Consider the following 20,476-nt stretch of genomic DNA (forward strand, 5'->3'; position numbering starts at 1 on the left):
CCTTGAAATGCAATTGCCAACAAGAGAATTACCCAAAAAAAAAAGGGTTAAGAGCTATATAATGGTAAATGGATGCAATATTGACTGGAGATTTTATTTTAACATATTTCTAACGTGCACAGGTTTGATGCCTAATGCCATTGTAAGATGCTTTTGTTTCCTTTTTTTGACATTGTATATAATAAATGGAAGTTAGCCCTAAGTAAAAAATTCTATTCTTCAATCTGTACAAAACAGTCTTTCTTAATTAATGTAATGTACCCCACACATTTTTGTTGACTTAGACTATCCAAAAGCAATCTGCGTTAACACCTTGTGAGAGATGCATTCAAGTGCTTACTGTCATGAATGCACAGTTAATTTTTCATTTTTGTTTTATGATTTGTTTATAATTTTCATGTTATAATGGTGATATCATTGGGAACACAATGTTCTAAAATGAGTATTTAAAGGCAGTACCATTTGGTGTATTTGTTGCAACAGAGGTAGCAGAGAAGGATAGAGTTTTGCTTTCTAAGAATGGTTTGACTACAAAGAATACGCTGTTTGCTACAAGCATAAATACGAAACACACTGGATCTACTTCTGTAACATGTACTTCTCATACATTATGATTATAATAATACAACAGGTATTTCTCCAGCTGGTGTGTTTGTTTTTCAGCTCTGACTGGAAGATAACATTCTTGTTTCTATGCAGGAGAGCAGTTTTGAAGAAGACGTCCTTGAATCTTATCGTGTTGACTTGTTTCTGAAAGGTTAATTAAGTTCCTCTAGTGCCTTTAAGTTCTATTAAAAAACTCCAAAATTATTTATGAGTGTAGAATAAAGTGTGTATCACTTGTATTTGTGAAACTCAGACTGCAGATTGCAACATTGCTTAATGGGTACCATCAATTTGTGTGTCTGATTGTTATAATGCTACATGGTTGCTAGGCACATGACATACTTGTCATGAAATCTGTCACATTGAAAGATTTATTGAGAAAGTTAGCTATAGAGTAAACTATTTTCTGAAGATTTCTGTTTACAACTTTGGCCTTATTTAGTGACTGATTTAATTATTTGTTTTGACTTTAATAAATGTTCTCTCAACATTTAATGTAATGATCAAATGCTGCATAGGTTTTTTTTTCTTTATAGGAAAACATCTGTGCAATTTGATTTATAAAAAATAGTCCGTTCAAAACTTCTTTTTAATCCACCACATGTCTCAAGCTTAGATCCATTTGGAATAAAATCTTTAACTACTCATTTATTCTGGAGATGACAATAATTTAGTCTTCTTCCATCTCTACTTTGAGTAAAACCCAATGGAACACTACTGCTTAATTAACAATCTACTATATTAGCTAACAGGAAGTATGCCATCTTCTCCTTCTCAATGGGCAGGATCAAAACCCACGAAGAGTAACACAATGGAAAATGGAAGTCCAATTTTTACCTGGAATTATAAGGAATAACAACACATCTTTTTGAACCAGATCTACATGTAATTGTATTCTACTAGGTATTTTAATATCCTTCAATTGGTATTTTATTTGAATCTTTCTCCTTATTTGCTTCCTAGATAGGTAGAAGAAAAGGTATCTGATCTGAATAAGATAAAGATGAAGAACTGTACACCTTAATGATCTTTAATATTGAACATAACATGTAGGAGAAATATCAAACCAATAAAATAATCAAATACAAAAAAAAAAAAAATGAAAAATCCAAAAATTAAATTCCAAATCACTCCTTTCTCTATTAGGTCTACAAAAACAAGAGACATGTAGGATATTGGTTAAATAAAAAAAAAAAAAATCATTATTTTAAATTCTGTTTAAACCAAGGTTTAAAATGCAGCAATCCAGCCAACCTATTCCAAACGGGTCTTTCGTCTAAGACACAAATCTTAAGTTGTATTTTAAAAATAATTAATGTAACAGTGTTTTGCAAAGGCTTTATCCATTACATTTGCGAAGCCCACAGGTAAATTAAGATAAATCATTTTTTTCTTCCACAACATCAATGCAGAGAACAAAATTAACCTAATATACCTGGTGTCCATCCATTAAGCAGTGCATCAAGTTTGCCCCCTTCTTTGGTCTCCAACCAAAATCTAATTTTAGATGAAAAGCATTTCGCTGAATACACCTATTTATTTATATAACTTAGTTTACTTTAATATGCTATTGTTTGCCACAAAGTAGCATGGGTCCTTGAGGCAAGAGTGCAGGTGACTAGAAATTGGCTCTTCCTGCCTAAAGCAGATTAATTGTAGCAATTATAGAGAGACAAAATAAATCTCTCTATTATATAAAAAAATCCTGGGATGAGACTTTTTCAGAGAGATAATTTAATGTCCCGCGAGACGAGACTTTGTGCTAAGAGATTTAGCCACGCCCACAATCCACTCACCTCTCATTCATGTGAATGCTATTGTTGGGCGCAGTTTCCTGTGCTCTCAGGTCTTATAAATTTTTACGTTTTGCTCATTTTAATAAAAGACATACAATCCATTTGTTTCCTTCGATGTAGTCCTTTTCTGGACAATAATTTTATACATTCTAGAAGAAACGTCAATGACTAAGCGAAGAAGAAAAGAGCACTGCATCAAAAAGAGGCCCAAAAGCGCTACAGAGAAAAGATTTCAAAAAAAGAACAATAATAATCTAAGTGAAAATTTGAAAAATAAGGAAAGTTATAATCAGTCTGAACCAAGCAGAATTGAATACCTAACAAGTCCAAATGGGGGCGGAAATAAAAGACAAAGAGTAGAAGACAAAGTAGAATATTGTAAAGAGGTTCAAAAATGTTGGCGTGATACACATTCACAGCAGGTTAGAGATTATGAAAGTACTATCAGTTTTTTGAGGCTTTCAAATTTTAGTAAAGATCGCGTTAATGCTAACAAACGGAAATTACTACTCGGTGAAATAACGGAACAGCAAAAAGAGATTGATATGACAGAAGTATGTAGATATTGTTTGGCTTTAAAGTTTAAGTCAGAGACTTGTAGATCATCTAATTCGTGTTGCCATCAGGGAAAAGTAGTGTTTCTTCCCAATGATGAGGCTTATCCGCAAGAAATAAAAGATTTGTTATTTGGTGAAAGTGATATCCACAAACACTACAAGCAAAATATCCAAATCTACAATAATCTGCTTGCATTCACATCATTTAATGCTCAAAACGTAGATTTACATGATTCAGGACCATAAGCTCTGAGAATCTGTGGTCCCGCAACAATTAAAGCTACTACAAGTTTAATTTCAAAGAAACCACAATTCAGTCAGGTTTAGATCACGGAGAAGTGATGCAACATAGAATTGAAAGAGATAAACGATTGGATGCATTATGAATTCTACAGCCAATAATGGATACAAATTCATACGTCCAAAAGTATTGCACTTTACACAAAATGTATCTGAAAAACACAGACAAAGAAGTTTTCTTGGATTTCTATATGAATCCGAAAGATCGCACACATATATGATAAAAATGTGACAAATTGTCAGCGATAATAGTTTTGAAAGATGGAGATATCAAAGACAAGAGTTGATATTTGTGTTTAGCCAAAAGCAAAGCACGATTTGTCGCAAGTGGCAGATCTGGGAAATGACTAGCGCATAGTGCCCACACAGGGGTTGGCAAGCGAAGCGAGCAGTGGGCAGAGCCCCCTAGTAAATGAATAAATAAATAAAATAACCTATTATTAAATTACAGAATATTTCTTACTTTTAGTCTGCTGCCTAAATGAAATGGCACAGTTTAGACAGGATTATTTGTTAACCAGTCCTCAACAAGTAGGCTCTTAGAGGACTTATTCCATTGCCATGGATGAAAATTCTTATTTGTAACAATCCCTTATTCTTATTTGAGTCAGCAGTATCTTAAGTAATAACAATTCTCTTGTGCTTTAAATACAGCTCTAGATTGACGTAAAATTTAGTTGAGCCTTTCTCTGTCGAAAAACCAGAGATTTAAAAAAAATAAAATAAAATTTATAATAATAATAATAATAATAATAATAATAATAATAATAATAAAATCCTTCTTGGTACGATGTCAAAACATCTCCTAAAAACAGGCCCTGTTTTTCCAATCCTTAGAAGGTGGTGGGTGGAACAAAACAAAATATAGGCAACTGGAGGATATGGAAAGAGATGATCCGCCTTGGCAACCCCTAACAGGAGCAGCTGAAAGAAGAAGCTGATACCAGGCCATGGGCCTTTTTGTGTCACTGAACACAAATGGGTTTTAAATGGCATCCCAACCACAAATTAAATATTTGTGATGCTCATGATGTATGGATTTTGTTGAGACTGAGTCATAGTGGTGTTACTTACAATTCTGTGGCAATTGCTGAGTTTGTACTTATTTAGCAACTTTCTGCTGAAGTATTAGTTAATCACTACTGATGCGCTTTAACTTTTGAGTACTGTTTCTTTTTGTCAATGAACTTTGTCCATATTTGGTATGAGCTGCCAACATTTTTGAGACTGTTCCCCTAGACCTGGGGTTCCCAAAAAGGAAGGCTGCTTCGCAATTCGCCAAAATTGACTGAGATGTGTTTGGGCTTTGCAATGATTCATGGAGAAGGAAGAGGTCTAGTATTGACTTCTAAAGCAAGAACTAGTTGTGAAACATCATTAATTTCAAGGTTTCAGTAACATTTTTGCTGGACGGACAAATGGATCTGAATTGAATACAACATCTGTTGATGACACTCAGCTCATCTCTACTCTTCGTGGTGCTGGCAGTAGCACAGAAATTTCAACTACACTATAGTCTCGCTTATCCTACCTTCGCTTATCCAACATTCCATATTATCCGACGTCCCACCACAAAAAAAAAAAACGCATCGATTGGCAATAAGAACTGCTAGTTGCGAGCGTGAGCATAGTCTATTTTTTGTTGCTCCCGACTCTACCGCAGCTAATTACAGTGGAACCTTGGTTTGCGAGTATAATTCATTCTGGAAATGTGCTTGCAGTCCAAAGCACTTGTACAGTATATCAATGCGAATTTCCCCATAAGAAATAATGGAAACTCAGATGATTCGTTCCACAAACCAAAACTATTCATATAAAAATGATTAATACAAAATATAAAGTAAAAATTAACCTGCACTTTACCTGAAAAGAATCATGGCTGGTGTGAGTGAGTTTCTAAACTCTTGTAGGATTCCAAACAACGGGACGACACACGGAAGAGCGTCCCAAAGCAATCACAGTCTCCCAGTGCTGTAGCAGTTCGTCATAAAGGCCAATCCAAAAAGATCGTGGACATGCTATAAGCGCATGCCATCGATGGGTGATACAATGAACAAGGAACATTATAAATTCGCAGGGCACAGCATTACTTTCCCCTCGACCCTGCCCGACTGCTGTGTCTGTGTATAGGAGAAAGGCAGATCCCGCTAAAATAAATAACCGCGCTGTTGCTGTTTCAAGCTTAATAAAGCTGGTGTTGCTAAAAGTACCAAGACTCAGCTTCGAGTTTTCAGGTGCAAGACGGGGACTCGCATGTCACAGCACAAACACACACACATGCAGTCACAATGCTGTAGTAAACCGTATATGCTCGTACGTATGTTGACTATATGAGTGACAGATTTATGGCTCTAGAAACTGCAATTAATTACATTGAGCAACAAGAAGAAGCTACAGGAATCGACATAATGATGCTGCAAAGATGGCGAGACTTGCCAGCGAAGAAACGGCACTCGTCAGGAAAGCAGACTATGATCAAAAACGTCTTTAAATCATCACAGGACTGAACTTCTTAAGTACAGTACAAACTGTAATTAACTTCAGACAATTCTGTAACTGTAAGTTCATTTTTTCAGTTAATTTATTCTGTAGTTTTGTTGTAAAACATGATTATTAGGTTCGTAATGTGTAAAATTATAACATAGTTTGACGAGGGGCGGCACGGTGGAGCAGTGGTAGCGCTGCTGCCTCGCAGTTAGGAGACGTGAGTTCGCTTCCCGGGTCCTCCCTGCATGAAGTTTGCATGTTCTCCGTGTGTCTGCGTGGGTTTCCTCCGGGTACTCCGGTTCCCTCCCACAGTCCAAAGACATGCAGGTTAGTAGGATTGGTGTTTCTAAATTGTCCCTAGTGTGTGCTTGGTGTGTGAGTGTGGATGTGTGTGTCCTGCGGTGGGTTGGTGCCCTGCCCAGGATTGGTTCCTGCCTTGCGCCATGTTGGCTGGGATTGGCTCCAGCAGACCCCCCGTGACCCTGTGTTCGGATTCAACGGTTTGGAAAATGGATGGATGGATGGATAGTTTGATGTTTAATAGGCTTTTTCTTAACACCTGTTATTATCCAACATTTTCGCTTATCCGATGTTCTGCTGGCCCGTTTATGTCGGATAAGCAAGACTTTACTGTATGTGGTATAAATGTTTGTGAGTTGCAGTGCAGGTGCTATCAGGGGACACAGTTCATTGACTGTGTTTCACTGCTCGACGGCATGTTGGCTCCCATTGCTTCACGTGGGTCTCCAATCCCCTAAACCCCTCAATCATTAATCATGTGCCATTTCCTTGTGGTGCTAAATAAATTGCGGAATACTCTTAACCTTGCATCAACAATCGAGTATCTAAACTTCACAGGAGACACATTTATAAGATTACAGAGATTTATAAATGTACACTGCTCAATTTATATTTACATTTTATTCACAGAGTTAAAAGTTTATGCACATGCTGTACTTCCAAGCACCACTGTATGGTAAACATTTTAAAATGAAACAATGTTACTTATAAGGAAAGATGACAAAAATTTTGCCCTATTAAAATATTTGACTTTTAACTTTGTATATCTGCATATGACCATTTCACACATATTTTACTGTTTGTATTGCAATACAAAGTGATGTTTGAATATTCTGTCCTGCAATTATGGCCTATCTATTATATAAAACTAAAAAGCCTTCACTTCCAAATTCAAATTATAAATGAATCCTTCAGCTCTTTATACACAAGGGTAAATCAATATGTAAAGGCAATTTGAAAGTTATGCTGTAACCACAATGGATAGAAGCTGACGCAATACAAAATGTTAACAACGGCTTATGGGAGTTTGAAGATGCACATCACAGCACTCTGCTGTTAGTATAGTTAAAGCCCAAGTCAAATGAACATGGTCGCTCCACTGCAGGAGTGCATCATTGTTGAACAACGCAAAACAGAGATTTCTTTGGGCAGAAATTCACCAAAAGATGCTGGCTCAGTACGGAAGTGAAAACAGTATGACTCATCAAAAAGTTTATGAATGGGAAGAAAGGTTTAAAGTGGGAAAAACAAATTTGACATTCAACTTTGCACACACAAGCTCACATCGAAATGACAAATGCCTTCCTCAGTGAAGCCTGACAAATTATGTTGACTGCCGTTGCTGCACATTTGGATATCAGCTTTGTATCTGGACAAGCCATACTGCATGGTGACTTGGGTTACCGTAAACCTCGTGTAAGATGGGTACCCAAACAACTTGTTGATCACAAGCTCTCAGCAGGTTTTACTTTCTCTGCCAAAAGAAATCTCATTACACAATTTTGTTTAATGGTGCAATCCTGCAGTGGAACGTCCATGTTCATTTGACCTTGTCTTCAACTTGACTAACTGGAGAGTGCTATGCGTGTCTGAACTACCCAAAAGCCATTGTGAACATGTTGTACTGCATCAGCTTCTATCCATTGTGGTTATGTAATTTACACATTGGCTTTACTCTTTGATTTACTCTTTGTTTTTAGTGTAATCTTAAAGAGAACAAAGCATATGTTCATCCTCTGATATTTTAACAGATTTGGTAATCGAAAACATACAAACATTTTTATATTATTGTTTATCTTACCTAATGTGTCCGCTTCTGATATAGACTTTGTTTCCAACTGCAAGTCAATATCTTTTGGAATGGTAAGGGGTTTGTTTTCAATGTGACCATTGTACTTCCTGCACAAGAAAGAACAAGAATGAAAACTACTGATTACTGAGATATCATCACTCATAGTATATTGAAAATCATTTCACCCTTCCCGATTTTCTCTGTGATTACAAATTTTTAAATCTGAATGTTTGCAGGTCTACAAAAAATTAAAACAATAAATACATCTAATACTTGTATTAGATGTAGGACACCTTTGTGAATAACTCATTTTTAAAAGTTTTCCTAGTGTAATTTATTGAATGAATAGGTTGAAGGTTATTAGGAATGACGGTTATTCAACAATGAACAGCATGTTGTGAAAATAAAATTCTCCCCTTTTACTTAATATCTGGTGTAGTGTAAGGTAAGCTGCAATAACTGCAACTAAACATTTTCCTGTTATGTAATATCAGTCTTTCACATTGCTGTGGAGGAATTTTAGTTCAATCTTCCTAGAAGCTTTAATTCAGAAACACTGATATGTTCTTGAGGACTACTTGTCAGGTCCTGCCACACAATATCGACTGAGTTTATTTCTGGACTGTGTCTAAGCTAGACTAAATTTTTCATTTTGCTTGTTAGGTTATTGTCTTGCTACACAACTCAACTACTCTTCAGGTTCAGCGGCTTATATAATTTCGGATACAGAGCAGAATTTGTCATAGTTGTACAAAGTACTGAAGGAACAAACCATCTCTATACTACCACATACTATACTGTGGAATACCATGTTTGCTTTATACAGGACATAACGGGACCTTTGTCAGACAACTAGACAGGAAGAAGAAAGTCCACTTTAAAGCAGGAAACCACATGGTTTAAGAAAACATGTTTAATATTATAGAAACTGATTTTAGTACTATTTTCCAACATTACCCTTCTATGTAAATCTAAGCACTGACAGATAAAATATTTATGCAAAATTCCACATATATAAATGTAGTTTATTAAAAAACTGTAAATTATAAAACATACATCATTTCTAAACATAAGACTTTTCTTTCACCGTGTAAGCATCAAAACTTTTACATTATCCTAAATTAAAGGCATCACTAAACTCAGCCCTTCCTTCAGCTTTTTAAAACAACTGGAAATGCAGAATTCATCTGAATTGCATTTTTTTAAAACAAATCTTATTTGCTAAGAAATGTTCCAAAAACATAAATCTAAAATTTAACTTACTGACAATCAATCCACTTACTCATACAAGAAGAAATAAGTATTTAGATAAACTATCATGATTCAGTATAAAGGTAAATCAGTCTTTTTTACACTAAGAACCAATTGAACAAGATAAAAGTTAAAACTATTTATTTTCCAAGCATTATCTTGGAACCTCACTGTGGCATGATTTTATTTAATTATTTTTTCTCATATTGTACATTTCTACTTACAACTTAAAGCTGCAAGTTGGACAAATGTTATTTGTTTGGAAATTGTATAATCTTGCTGTTTGTGTATTTTGTTTCCTTTGCACTCTGGTTTCCTTCCCACATACATGTTGAATTAATTGCTGACTCTGAGTCTGAGTGACGAGCATAAGGGATTTCTGTGATGGACTGACACCCTGGCAAATGCAACTGCAGTACACTCTAGTTCAGATAACCATTAAAAGGATTAAGTAGGATTAAAAATATTATATTACTTACAAGCTTAGACTACTGCACACAATTAATAAAAGGATTAAACACAAAATAAGTAAGAAAATACAATGGCGTAATGTAGAACACAAAACATACAAAATGTACTTTTGTATATTGACACACAAATGCAAAAATTTTTGAAAAAATAAAACTACCTAAATATTAGAATTTAAGCATAACAGTATGAATAAAGTTGGCTAAAGCCAGTCATCAGAGAAGAGAAAAAAATAAATAAAAAAATAACACTTCACACAATAAAGACTCGATCTACACTTGGCCAATTCATTGCCAAAGCAATACAGAACAGAAGTGGAGTTAAATGAGTGCACCCTTCTTAGTTCTCTGCTAATATGGTAAAGTACAATCGCTTACATATTTTCCCAAATAAGTTATATTTAAAAAAAAAAAAAAACAGTCCATGGCCACCACCCATTTAACACAGACATTGTTCTAAGTCAACTAACATTTCAAAACTTAGAGCGCCTCTGGTCACTGGACAGCTTAAAATCTTCTGTACAATTACTTCCCGTAAAGACCCAAAATAAATTGTACCTTTCCCTCATCCAGTCTTTCCTGTGTACTTGTAAATGTATTATTCTGATTGTGAAAACAAATGTGGTTCAGTTACTATCCTTGAAGTCTGAATGAGATTCCAACAACAAATGTAAAAAAGTATTGTGTAATGAAAAGCATTGCTGTAAGTCTCATTACCTATTGACTCAGCCTAAAGTGAAACTGATATTTACTTTTACTTATTTATTGGCTAGCCCACTGCTGCGTATCTTCCTATTTCTACAGTGTGGTTGACGTGGAGGAACTTTACAGAATTTCTACATGTTGATTGCATTCCAAATTAAATTGTTAATGTATTTTTAACTTAAGTCACAAGGCTATTTGCATTTCTTGAAAAGCTGACAAAACTGTAATAATTACCCTAGATTCCAAAGACGGCCATGGTACATTACCAATAACTTTGTCTAGCTCTTATTAAAACATTGGACTTGGCTGTTCTGTCACTTCTCCGCTCCCAGCTTAGTATTAAGCAAAGAAAAACAAAAAGAAACATTTGAGGAACAACACAAGAAAAAACTTTTTACAAACTTAGATATTTTTAAACTAAACAATTACATACTTTTACTCAATACCACACCGAAACAAAAATAAAAGTCCCCTTTAACTGTCCTTCAAGCAAATGCCTATCCCATAACATACATAAACACAACCCTCATGTTTTTTTATGTCTCACATTAAAAAAGTGTTTGTGTGTGTATATATATATATATATATATATATATATATATATATATATATATATTTGGGGTTGGTTGGGAGTGGCCATCCATTCTAACGAAAAGTGGGGATTTGGGGTGTTGAGGGGACTGTTTATGTTATAGGATGGGCATTTGCTTGAGGGATGGTTAAAGGGGACTTTATTTTTATTTTGGTGTGGTATTGATTAAAAGTGTGTAATTGTTTAGCTTTTTTTTATTTTATTGTAATCATTCGATACAAACAGATTAATTTTTACAAAAAATAGGACTGAAAACAAAACAACCCCTACCCCTGAGAAAGAGAGCATGGCCAAGGAAGTAAAGCTTGTAAACATACCTAAATTGATGAGTTTAATAGGCTAATAGAGATGAATGGAGAAAAAAAAGAAATGCGGAGAGAGTTACTTCCTTGGTGCTTTAAGAACTTATTTTAAAATATTATTGATTAGATCCTGCTAGGTTTTGAAAAAGTTCTGTACAGATCCTCTAACTGAGAATCTGATTTTTTCCAATTTCAAACAGTATAAAACATCGGTATCCCACTGACTTAAAACAGGGGAGTTAGGATTCTTTCAATTTAGCAAAATAAGTCTGCGTGCCAAAAGTGTAGTGAATGTAGTCACAGTTTGTTTGTCCTTCTCCACTTTAAACCCATCTGGAAGAACACCAAACACAGCTGTTAATGGGTTAGGAGGGATTGACACACTGACACTGTCTGAAAGGCACTTAAAAGTTTTGGTCCAAAATGATGTTCATTTGGTGCACGACCAAAACATGTGACCAGTGAGGCTGGAACTTGATTGCAGCGTTCACAGGTTGGATCTTGCCCTGGAAACATTTTGGACAGTTTTAAGTGAGACAGATGTGCTCGATATATAATTTTGAGTTGAATAATTGTATGCTTTGTGCATATGGAGCTCGAGTGAATTCTCTGCATTGCTACCTTCCACTCCTTTTCTGATATGTTGAGTGAGAGATCCTTTTCCCATTGTCCTCTTGGATCTTTGAAAGGGAGGGACTGTAAAATAATTTTATATATTGCAGTGATGGTGTCTATGTCCTTGAAAATGAGCAACATTTTTTCCAGCATAGAGGAAGGTGCGAGATGAGGGAAATCGGGCAGGTTCTGTTTGACAAAGTTTCTAATTTGAAGACAGTGAAAGAAATGTGTAGCTGGAAAGTTAAATTTGCAATGTAATTGCTCAAAGGATGCAAAGTTGTTGTCTATATAAAGATCTCTAAGCAATTTAATCCCAAATCTTTTCCAGATATTAAAACTGCATATGTTTGCAAAAGTTGAAAGAAGTGGTTCTCTTTGCAGAGGTGCCACAGATAAAAGATTCTCCATCTTAAAATGCTTTCTACATTGGTTCCATATTCTGAGTGAGTGAAGCACAATTGGGTTATTAGTATATTGGCGATAACTTGCATTTATTGGGGCACAAAGCAGGGAATATAAAGAAGTACTGCAGGATTTTACTTCTATTGCAGACCAAGCCTGTGTATGTTCATCTATTTGTGACCAGGGTTTTAAAGCTTGTATGTTTGCTGCCCAGTAATAAAACTGAAAGTTAGGTAGAGCCATGCCACCTTCTGCCTTAGGTCTTTGTAGGGTCACTCTTTGGATACGTGGATGTTTTGAGTTCCAAATAAATGAGGTTATGGTTGAATCTAATTGCTTAAAAAATGATTTATTGATGTATATTGGAATGTTTTGAAATAAAAAGAGAAGCTTAGGAAGGATATTCATCTTAATGTTAATTATTCCAACTAAAGTGAGATGAAGGGTTGACCATCTATGCAAGTCTTGCTTAATTTTTTCCATACAGATGGAGAAATTTTGTTGATAAAGAGCTTTATGTTTACTTGTGATATTTACCCATAAGTATTTAAACTGATCTGCAATGATAAAAGGGAAGGTGTCAATCTAATATTATATGCTTGAGAATTCACTGGAAAGAGTACACTTTTATTCAAATTAATTCTGAGACCAGAGATCTTTTGAAATTCTGTAAGTGCTGTTAAGACTGCAGGCACAGTATTTTGTGGGTCTGATATATACAGTACCATATCATCTGCATATAGAGAAATTTTCTGTTCCAGTCCTTTTCTGATAATCCCCTTTATCTGATAAGCATTTCGACAGTGAACTGCCAGTGGTTCAATGGCGATTACAAACAGCAGTGGTGACAAGGGGCATCCTTGTCTGGTACCATGTTCTAGTTTAAAGTAGTCTGAACAAATGCTGTTAATACAAACTGAAGCTTCTGGATTGGTATACAGTAGTTTGATCCATGCACAAATGTTCGGGCCAAACCCAAATTTCTCCAATGTAGTGAAAAGGTAGTTCCATTCAATCATGTCAAATGCTTTTTCTGCATCCAATGATAATATCATCTCTGGGGTGTTTGACTTGGCTGGTGAATATATTACATTAAACAGGCGTTGGAAGATAAGTGTCGGCCTTTAATAAATCCAGTTTGATCTTGTGATATTACTGAAGGCAGCACTTTCTCCATCCTTCTGCTAAGATTTTTGAGAGTATCTTAACATCATTATTCAGAAATAAAATTGGTCTATATGATGCACATTGTAATTTAAGTCCTTATTTTGTTTAGGAAAGATGGTGATTAATGCTTGATGAAAAGTTTGAGGTAGAATTTGATTGTCTCTAGCTTCTGTAAATGTTGCTAATAAGAGGGGAGCTAGCTGAGTGGAGAATTTCTTATAAAATTCTACAGGGTAGCCATCAGGGCCTGCTGCTTTCCCGATCTGAAGTGACTTTATAGCATCTAGTAATTCTGATAGTGCCAAAGGTTTATTCAGTTCCTAAGCACTATAAGTATCTATTTGTGGTATCTGTAATGTATCCAGAAATGCATTAGATTGTGTGTTTAAACTCGGTAGAATACAAGTATTTACAGTAGTCTCTAAATGTGTGCATTAAATTTTTATGGTCAATGATTTTGTTTCCGTTCGTATTGGTGATTACTGGGATTGCATTGCGAACTTCTTGCTTGTGGATTTGTTGTGCTAAAAACTTATTAGCTTTATAAATAAAAGTTGTTCAGTTTCTTTAGCTTGCAAGAGGTTGAGATCTGAATGCAGATCCTGCCTTTTCCTATGAAGAGCCTCACTTGGACGCCTGGAATGTTCTTTGTCTATTCTAGTAATTTCGCTTCTTGGCTCTGACACTTTCTTGGTTTCCAATTTATTCCTGTGGGAAAGATATGAAATAATCTGTCCTCTTAATAAGGCCTTTAGAGTTTCCCCACAGTATTCCTGCAGAAACCTTTGAGGATATATTTGTCTCTAGGAAGAAACTGACTTGTATGGATATAAATTCTGTACCGTTCTCGTCTGCTAATAAAAGTGGGTTAAGACGCCCTCTGCGAGGCGAGTGTGTGGAGTGCAGGGTCAGAAACAACAATAGCGTCGTACCTTCATGATTTAATCGTAGGAAAGAAATTATCTATACTAATAAAAGGCAAAGGACTGACTGACTGACTCACTCACTGACTAATTCTCCAACTTCCCGTGTAGGTAGAAGGCTGAAATTTGGCAGGCTCATTCCTTACAGCTTAATTACAAAAGTTAAGCAGGTTTCATTTCAAAATTCTACGTGTAACGGTCATAACTGGAACCTACTTACGTACATATATACGGCCATAGCCTGCAGCTCGGTCGCCGTGTGAGGCGGAGTTGCGTCCTGCATCATCACGCCTCCCACGTAATCGAGTGCCTGCCCATATAAGGCCATCCGTCAGCAGCAATCCAATAGACACACTGCCACTAAATATTCGCGGGTGAAGGACTGTGCTTATGCAAATGAAGATGAGATGATCAGGGATAGACTAGTGTTTGGCACAAACTCAGCGAAAGTGCGAGAGAAACTTTTAAGTGCCGGGTCCTAGCTAACATTAAATAAAGCCGTGGAGATCGCAAGATCGCACAAGCACAGCTGAGAACCTTCGATGCATGTACTCCAAGCAGCACACGTGAACTGACTGTGAATGCAGTACGCAGGGAACAAGCAAGAGCTCCAAAGAGCGCTGAACAAAAAACGCATTACACAATTGAGAAGGCAGCAAAAGAATATGAAGCGAGTGACGCATACAAGCATATTCATAAGTGCAGCTACGGCGGAAACAAAGCACACGGTAGAAAAAGTCAGTGTCCAGCTAAAGGTAGAAAGTGTAAAAAATGTGGTAAATTGAACCAATTCACTATAGTTTGTAGGACTGGGAAAGGTAAACCCATGCATGCAGTGTGTGATGTCTCAGATAAAGTGGAGGACGAGCTGATATTGATGCAGTAAGAGAGGAACAACCCTCTGAAGCTGAACAAGACTTTGAGGACATATCAATAGGAAAGCACGGTGTAAAGATAAGTTTAAATTAAGTTCATAGACATACTGCCACTGGAGTTTGTCATGCCTACGACGAATATTATATTCGCAAGATACAAGTTTAATGAGAAGATGCAGGGTATAAACGAGACTTTTGATCACTTTGTAATGGAGTTAAAATTGCTGGTGAAGGACTGTGCTTACGCAAACGAATAGGAAAGCAAGGTGTAAAGCTTAACTTTAAATTAAGTTCATAGACACGCTTCCGCTAAATATTCTCAGGCAAATCCACAACTTAATACCATGAATACCTGTTAAACATCTTAGATTCATTAGTACAGATTTGGGTAGTGATCACTTCGATGAATGAAACCTGTTATCTTTACAACGGTTGACAACGAAGATGAGATGATAAGGGATATTATGTTATTTTAAAAATGATTATATTTCTTTTTCATAACTTCTTTAAATCGCTGCTTCTCCACTGCGAAGCACGGGTATTTTGCTAGTTATTTATAAAGAAATAATCAATTCTTGAGTAGCAATGATGCACTGGTGAGTAGAACGAATATGTTCTTGAGTTTGGGTTTAGAAACTTCCAGGCGTCTGATAAGTTGTGGTCAGTTACAAACTGTGTAATTGTCTTTGCAGTGTTAGATGTCATCCCCCTGTGACAGGAATCCTATCTAAGAGTGGATTTAAAACACAATTAAAGTCCCCAACCATTATAATTTTATGAGTGTTCACATTGGGAATGGAAGCAAATATATTTTGCATGAATTCCTTATCATCGACATTGGGTGCATAAACATTTATCAAAATCATTTTACAGTTAAATAAAGTTGCCCATGACAATCACATATCTCCCTCAGATCAGATACTACATCTGATGCTACAAATGAGACTGTTCTGTGTATGAGAATTCTCACACCTCTAGTTTTCTTTGTAAAGCTAGAATGGAACATTTGGCCAGTCCAGTCTTTTTGCAGTCGGAACTGATCCTTGCTTAGTAAGTGGGTCTCCTGTAAAAATACTATTTTAGCATTCAAACCTCTTAGGTGAGAGAATACGGTCTTTCTTTTTAATTCGTGATTCAGGCCTTTAACATTCCAGCTCCCAAAGTTAACTGTCCCATTATGGAGACATTGATTCTGAATTTTTGATGTCAATTTATAATCTTAACTGGAAGACAGCTTTAACCTTAATTTTCAATTTCCCTACGAGTTATTGCCATGCAGCCTATTGTTACATTAGTTATAATTATATGGATTAAAAGAACAGATTAGATATAGCCTGCTCTCTTTCTCTCCGCCCCTTCCCCCCCAAACGTGAGGCTGGACCCCACTTCACAAAGTCCAGGTCCTCTGACATACCTAGAGACAGAGCACGTCCAAAACAAAACAAGCACCCCTGCAGTGGCGTTTGAGGGTTAAAAAGTGGAGATATCTATTGCAGATAAAGTCTAAATACTATATGCCTAAAATATAATTATTAACAAACTATAAGCATAAAATATAAACTTCAGCAATCTTAAAGTATTAAGATAATAAACCCAGGGAATGGTGTTAAAAGTGGTCTAGGATAAGCATAGTAAATCCTAATGTAATAATAACAATAACAATAAAGCAAGGGTATGATGTTAAACAGTCTCCTTTAGGGTAGTTATATATTAAAAAAAAAAAAACAAAAAAAAAAAACCTACTTTCATTTCTTCTACACACACATCTATAACTGTAATTAAAACATAAACAAAAAGCGTCTGAGTAGAGAAAAGTATGTACAATTATAATACCCATATCATTACAAGTGGATCAGACAGCAGACGATATCTTGTTGCCATGCCATGAAAGGATACGACTCACTATTGTGTTTCAAAAAAAAAAGTGTCGGGATCAGCTTTCTTAATTCCTTTTCTGCTTCATCCTTGCTGGAGAAGACGTAGTGTTGGCCTTGAACATCCACTTTCAGTCTGGCAGGGTACAGCAGGCTGTATTTGATATCGGCTTTCCATAAAGCCTGTTTAATGTTGTAAAAGGCTGCACGTTTACCAGCTGTTGATGGTGAGAAATCAGGGAAAATACAAATGTGGTTATTTTCAAATATAATCTCTTGCTTGTGTCTGAGAAATGCCATCACATCCAGTTTACACAGTAATCTCTCAAAGCGGACAATAAAAGACCTAGGTTTAAAGGTTTAAAGGTGTTCCCTGCGTACTGCATTCACAGTCAGTTCACGTGTGCTGCGTATGCAATAAGCTGCTGCTATCTCGGTATCTGATTTAAAGTCCTCTCCAATTATTTTTGAGAATAGTTCAACTGCGAATGTCACTGGGTTTGGACTTTCACGATTCTCAGGTAGACCTTCTATTTTAATATTACTAGCAAAATACCCGCGCTTCGCAGCGGTGAAGTACTGCATTCAAATTTTTATTAAGAAGAAAATTAAACCTTTTTAAACTGTGGGACAATATGCCAATAATTATTTGTTAAGGATCTCTTTGTATACCATGTTGTCAGTTCGGCCCTCCGGTTGTAACATGACCAAGCTGTGCGCTGAGCTTACTCTTGAGCATGTAACTTACAGTTGGCCATGTGAACAGTAATCTTGTCTCAAATCTCACAGCTTGGATTGCTACTGTCATAATCGGTTTGAGTTTCATGGTTTGTTTCAATTACGACAGTATTTGCAGGATTTGTTGTGTTGAAGTGACATTTGGCATCTGTCAAGCGTTGTAAGCACACAACCGGTTTCATCGATAAAATCACATCCAGCTTTTGAGAGTTTAAACATTCATAAACATCAAAGTGTCTACTACTGAAATCGTCACCTGTGAATCTAAGATGTTTAAGAGGCATTGGCGGTTGTCGAAAGGTGTAAAATATTTGGCCATTTCGGTACACTTGAAAGCGACAACCGAACAATTCAGCGGCAGCCATCAACTCACATGCAGAACCATAGGTGAAGGGCTTAAGCATTTCACTCTTCTAGTGCTCCTGTGTAGTATAATTATCTCCTGTACGTCATCAGTCCACACCTTGAACCTGTCCCAGTCATTCAATACATAAGAGAGAATGTTCCTCCGGATATCAAGAGTGAGCCTGATATGGCCGTGCAATATGTAACAAAGAGAATGGAAAAGGTAGGTGGTATCTCCAGGCATGGAAACCACTCGGTAAGTGACAGTTCTTTGATCGATAGAATTTCTTGAAGATGGGCCCATAAGTAACAAAGACTGTTGAAAAGTTCAATATGGCCGACAGTGGCATCATACTACCGAAATAAGTACGTACATTGGTTTCAGTTAGTGGAAGGAAGCCGCCATATATAAGAAAGTTCAACATGGCGGACGTTGTTGACCGTTATGACCATTACGCGTAGAATTTCGAAATGAAACCTGCTTAACTTTTGTAAGTAAGCTGTAAGGAATGAGCCTGCCAAATTTCAGCCTTCTACCTACACGGGAAGTTGGAGAATTAGTGATGAGTCAGTCAGTCAGTCAGTCATACACACACATATATACACACAAATACATATATATATATATATATATATATATATATATATATATATATATATATATATATATATACATACATACACACACACATATATAAACATATATATACATATACATACATATCTACATATATACACACACAGCTATTTCATTATCAGTGCAATACGCTGTTTGTTAAAACAGTTGACTCCGCTCTTACGTGCAATAACAAATCAAATCATTCAGTTGTCTTTGCTCATATGTCATTTTAGAGCTGGACGCCTGGCATCTTTTTTGGCCACAAGTTCGTTTCTGTTTGGTGTGAGGTTCTGTGTTGTGGAGATTCTCAGGATGGATTGCAGGTGCTCATCAGTGAGGCGACTCCTGTGTGCTGTTTTGTTAGTCTTTATCACTGAGAAGAGCTTCTCACACAGATATGTGCTACCAAACATGCACAAGGTTCGAGCCGCATGTAGACGGACTTTTTGTTCTTCAAAGTCACCAAAGCGCCGTGCAAACTCAGTGCGCTAATAACTCTAGCTTCGCAATAACTTGCAGCATCATAAGGTAGACTTGATTAGCGGTAAGTGTTCGCAAGGCAGCTGAAGCGCTGCATTATGGGATCTGTAGTTTATTGTGTTACCAGCGCTTCATATACCGGGCCATTAATAACAATAATACAGTATATAAAATGATCTCGCTGGGCGGATATAATTACACGGGCGGATGTGGCCCGCGCCCTTGAGTTTGACACATATGGACTAAATAGAACTTGAAAAGATATATTTTTTCAAATGTGATCGCGCAATTCAGATAGAGTTGACGCAAGACTACAGCCTGCATGCCTCAATGAGTCATCCTCCCTCGCTCTTACTTTTTACCGTTCATCTAATGAATACACTGAGTATGGCTTTACCAAAACAATCATTGATGGAGAATAAAGTATCCATTATTCGAGTATGTAGATCGGGACATATATATATATATATACCCGCGTATCGCAGCGGAGAAGTAGTGTGTTAAAAAAGCTAGAAAAAGAAAAGGGAACATTTTAAAAATAGCGTAACATGACTGTCAATATACAGTATTTGTTTTGTGAGTGTTACTGAGTGTTGCTGTCATCAAGGATTTGATTATCATTATTTCTTTCAATCAGGTTCGTATTTGTAGGATGTGTTGTGTTCAAGTTACATTCCGTGTTTGTCAATCGTTGTAAAGATGACAGGTTTCATTCATCGATTCGTTTCTTACTGCATCAATAAACAGCTCGTCTTCTTCTTTATCTGAGACCTGACACACTGCATGCACGGGTTTTTTACACTGTCTTCCTTTAGCGGGACATTGACTTTTTCCACCGTGTGCTTTGTTTTGGATTTATGAATATGCTTGTATGTATCAAACACTTCATATTTTTTGCTGCCTTTTCAATTGTGTAATTCGGTTTTGTTCAGCTCTTTGGAACTGTTGCTTTTATCTGTGCACGCGTCAGTTCACGTGAGCCGCTCGGTGTACATGCATCGAAGTTTCCCAGCTGTGCTGGTGCCATCTCGTGCTATGTCCATGGCTGTATTTAATGTTACCTTAGTCCTGGCACTAAAACTTTCTCTCGCAGTTTCGCTGAGTTTGTACCAAACACCACCCTGACCATCTCATCTTCCTCTGCATAAGCACAGTCCTTAACCCATGAATATTTAGTGGGAGTTTGCTATTGGATTGCCGCTGACGGACGGCCTTATATGGGCAGGCACTAAATTACAAACGCCAGCGGCAGCCTGTCTATGAACTTAATTTAAAGTGTA

At 36.5% G+C, this 20,476-nt stretch overlaps 1 protein-coding gene across 1 annotated transcript in view; it reads right to left on the minus strand.

Annotated features, from left to right (window-relative positions):
• tmem161b (transmembrane protein 161B) overlaps positions 1–20,476 on the minus strand; it is a 140,858-nt gene that overhangs the window by 75,419 nt on the left and 44,963 nt on the right. The window contains exon 4 of the mRNA XM_039759314.1: positions 7,848–7,945. Coding sequence (XP_039615248.1) covers positions 7,848–7,945 — 98 coding nt within the window. The remainder of the gene's footprint in view (positions 1–7,847; positions 7,946–20,476) is intronic.

This window comes from Polypterus senegalus, chromosome 7 (genome assembly GCF_016835505.1).
Source record: "Polypterus senegalus isolate Bchr_013 chromosome 7, ASM1683550v1, whole genome shotgun sequence".
Taxonomy (NCBI): Eukaryota; Metazoa; Chordata; class Cladistia; order Polypteriformes; family Polypteridae; genus Polypterus; species Polypterus senegalus.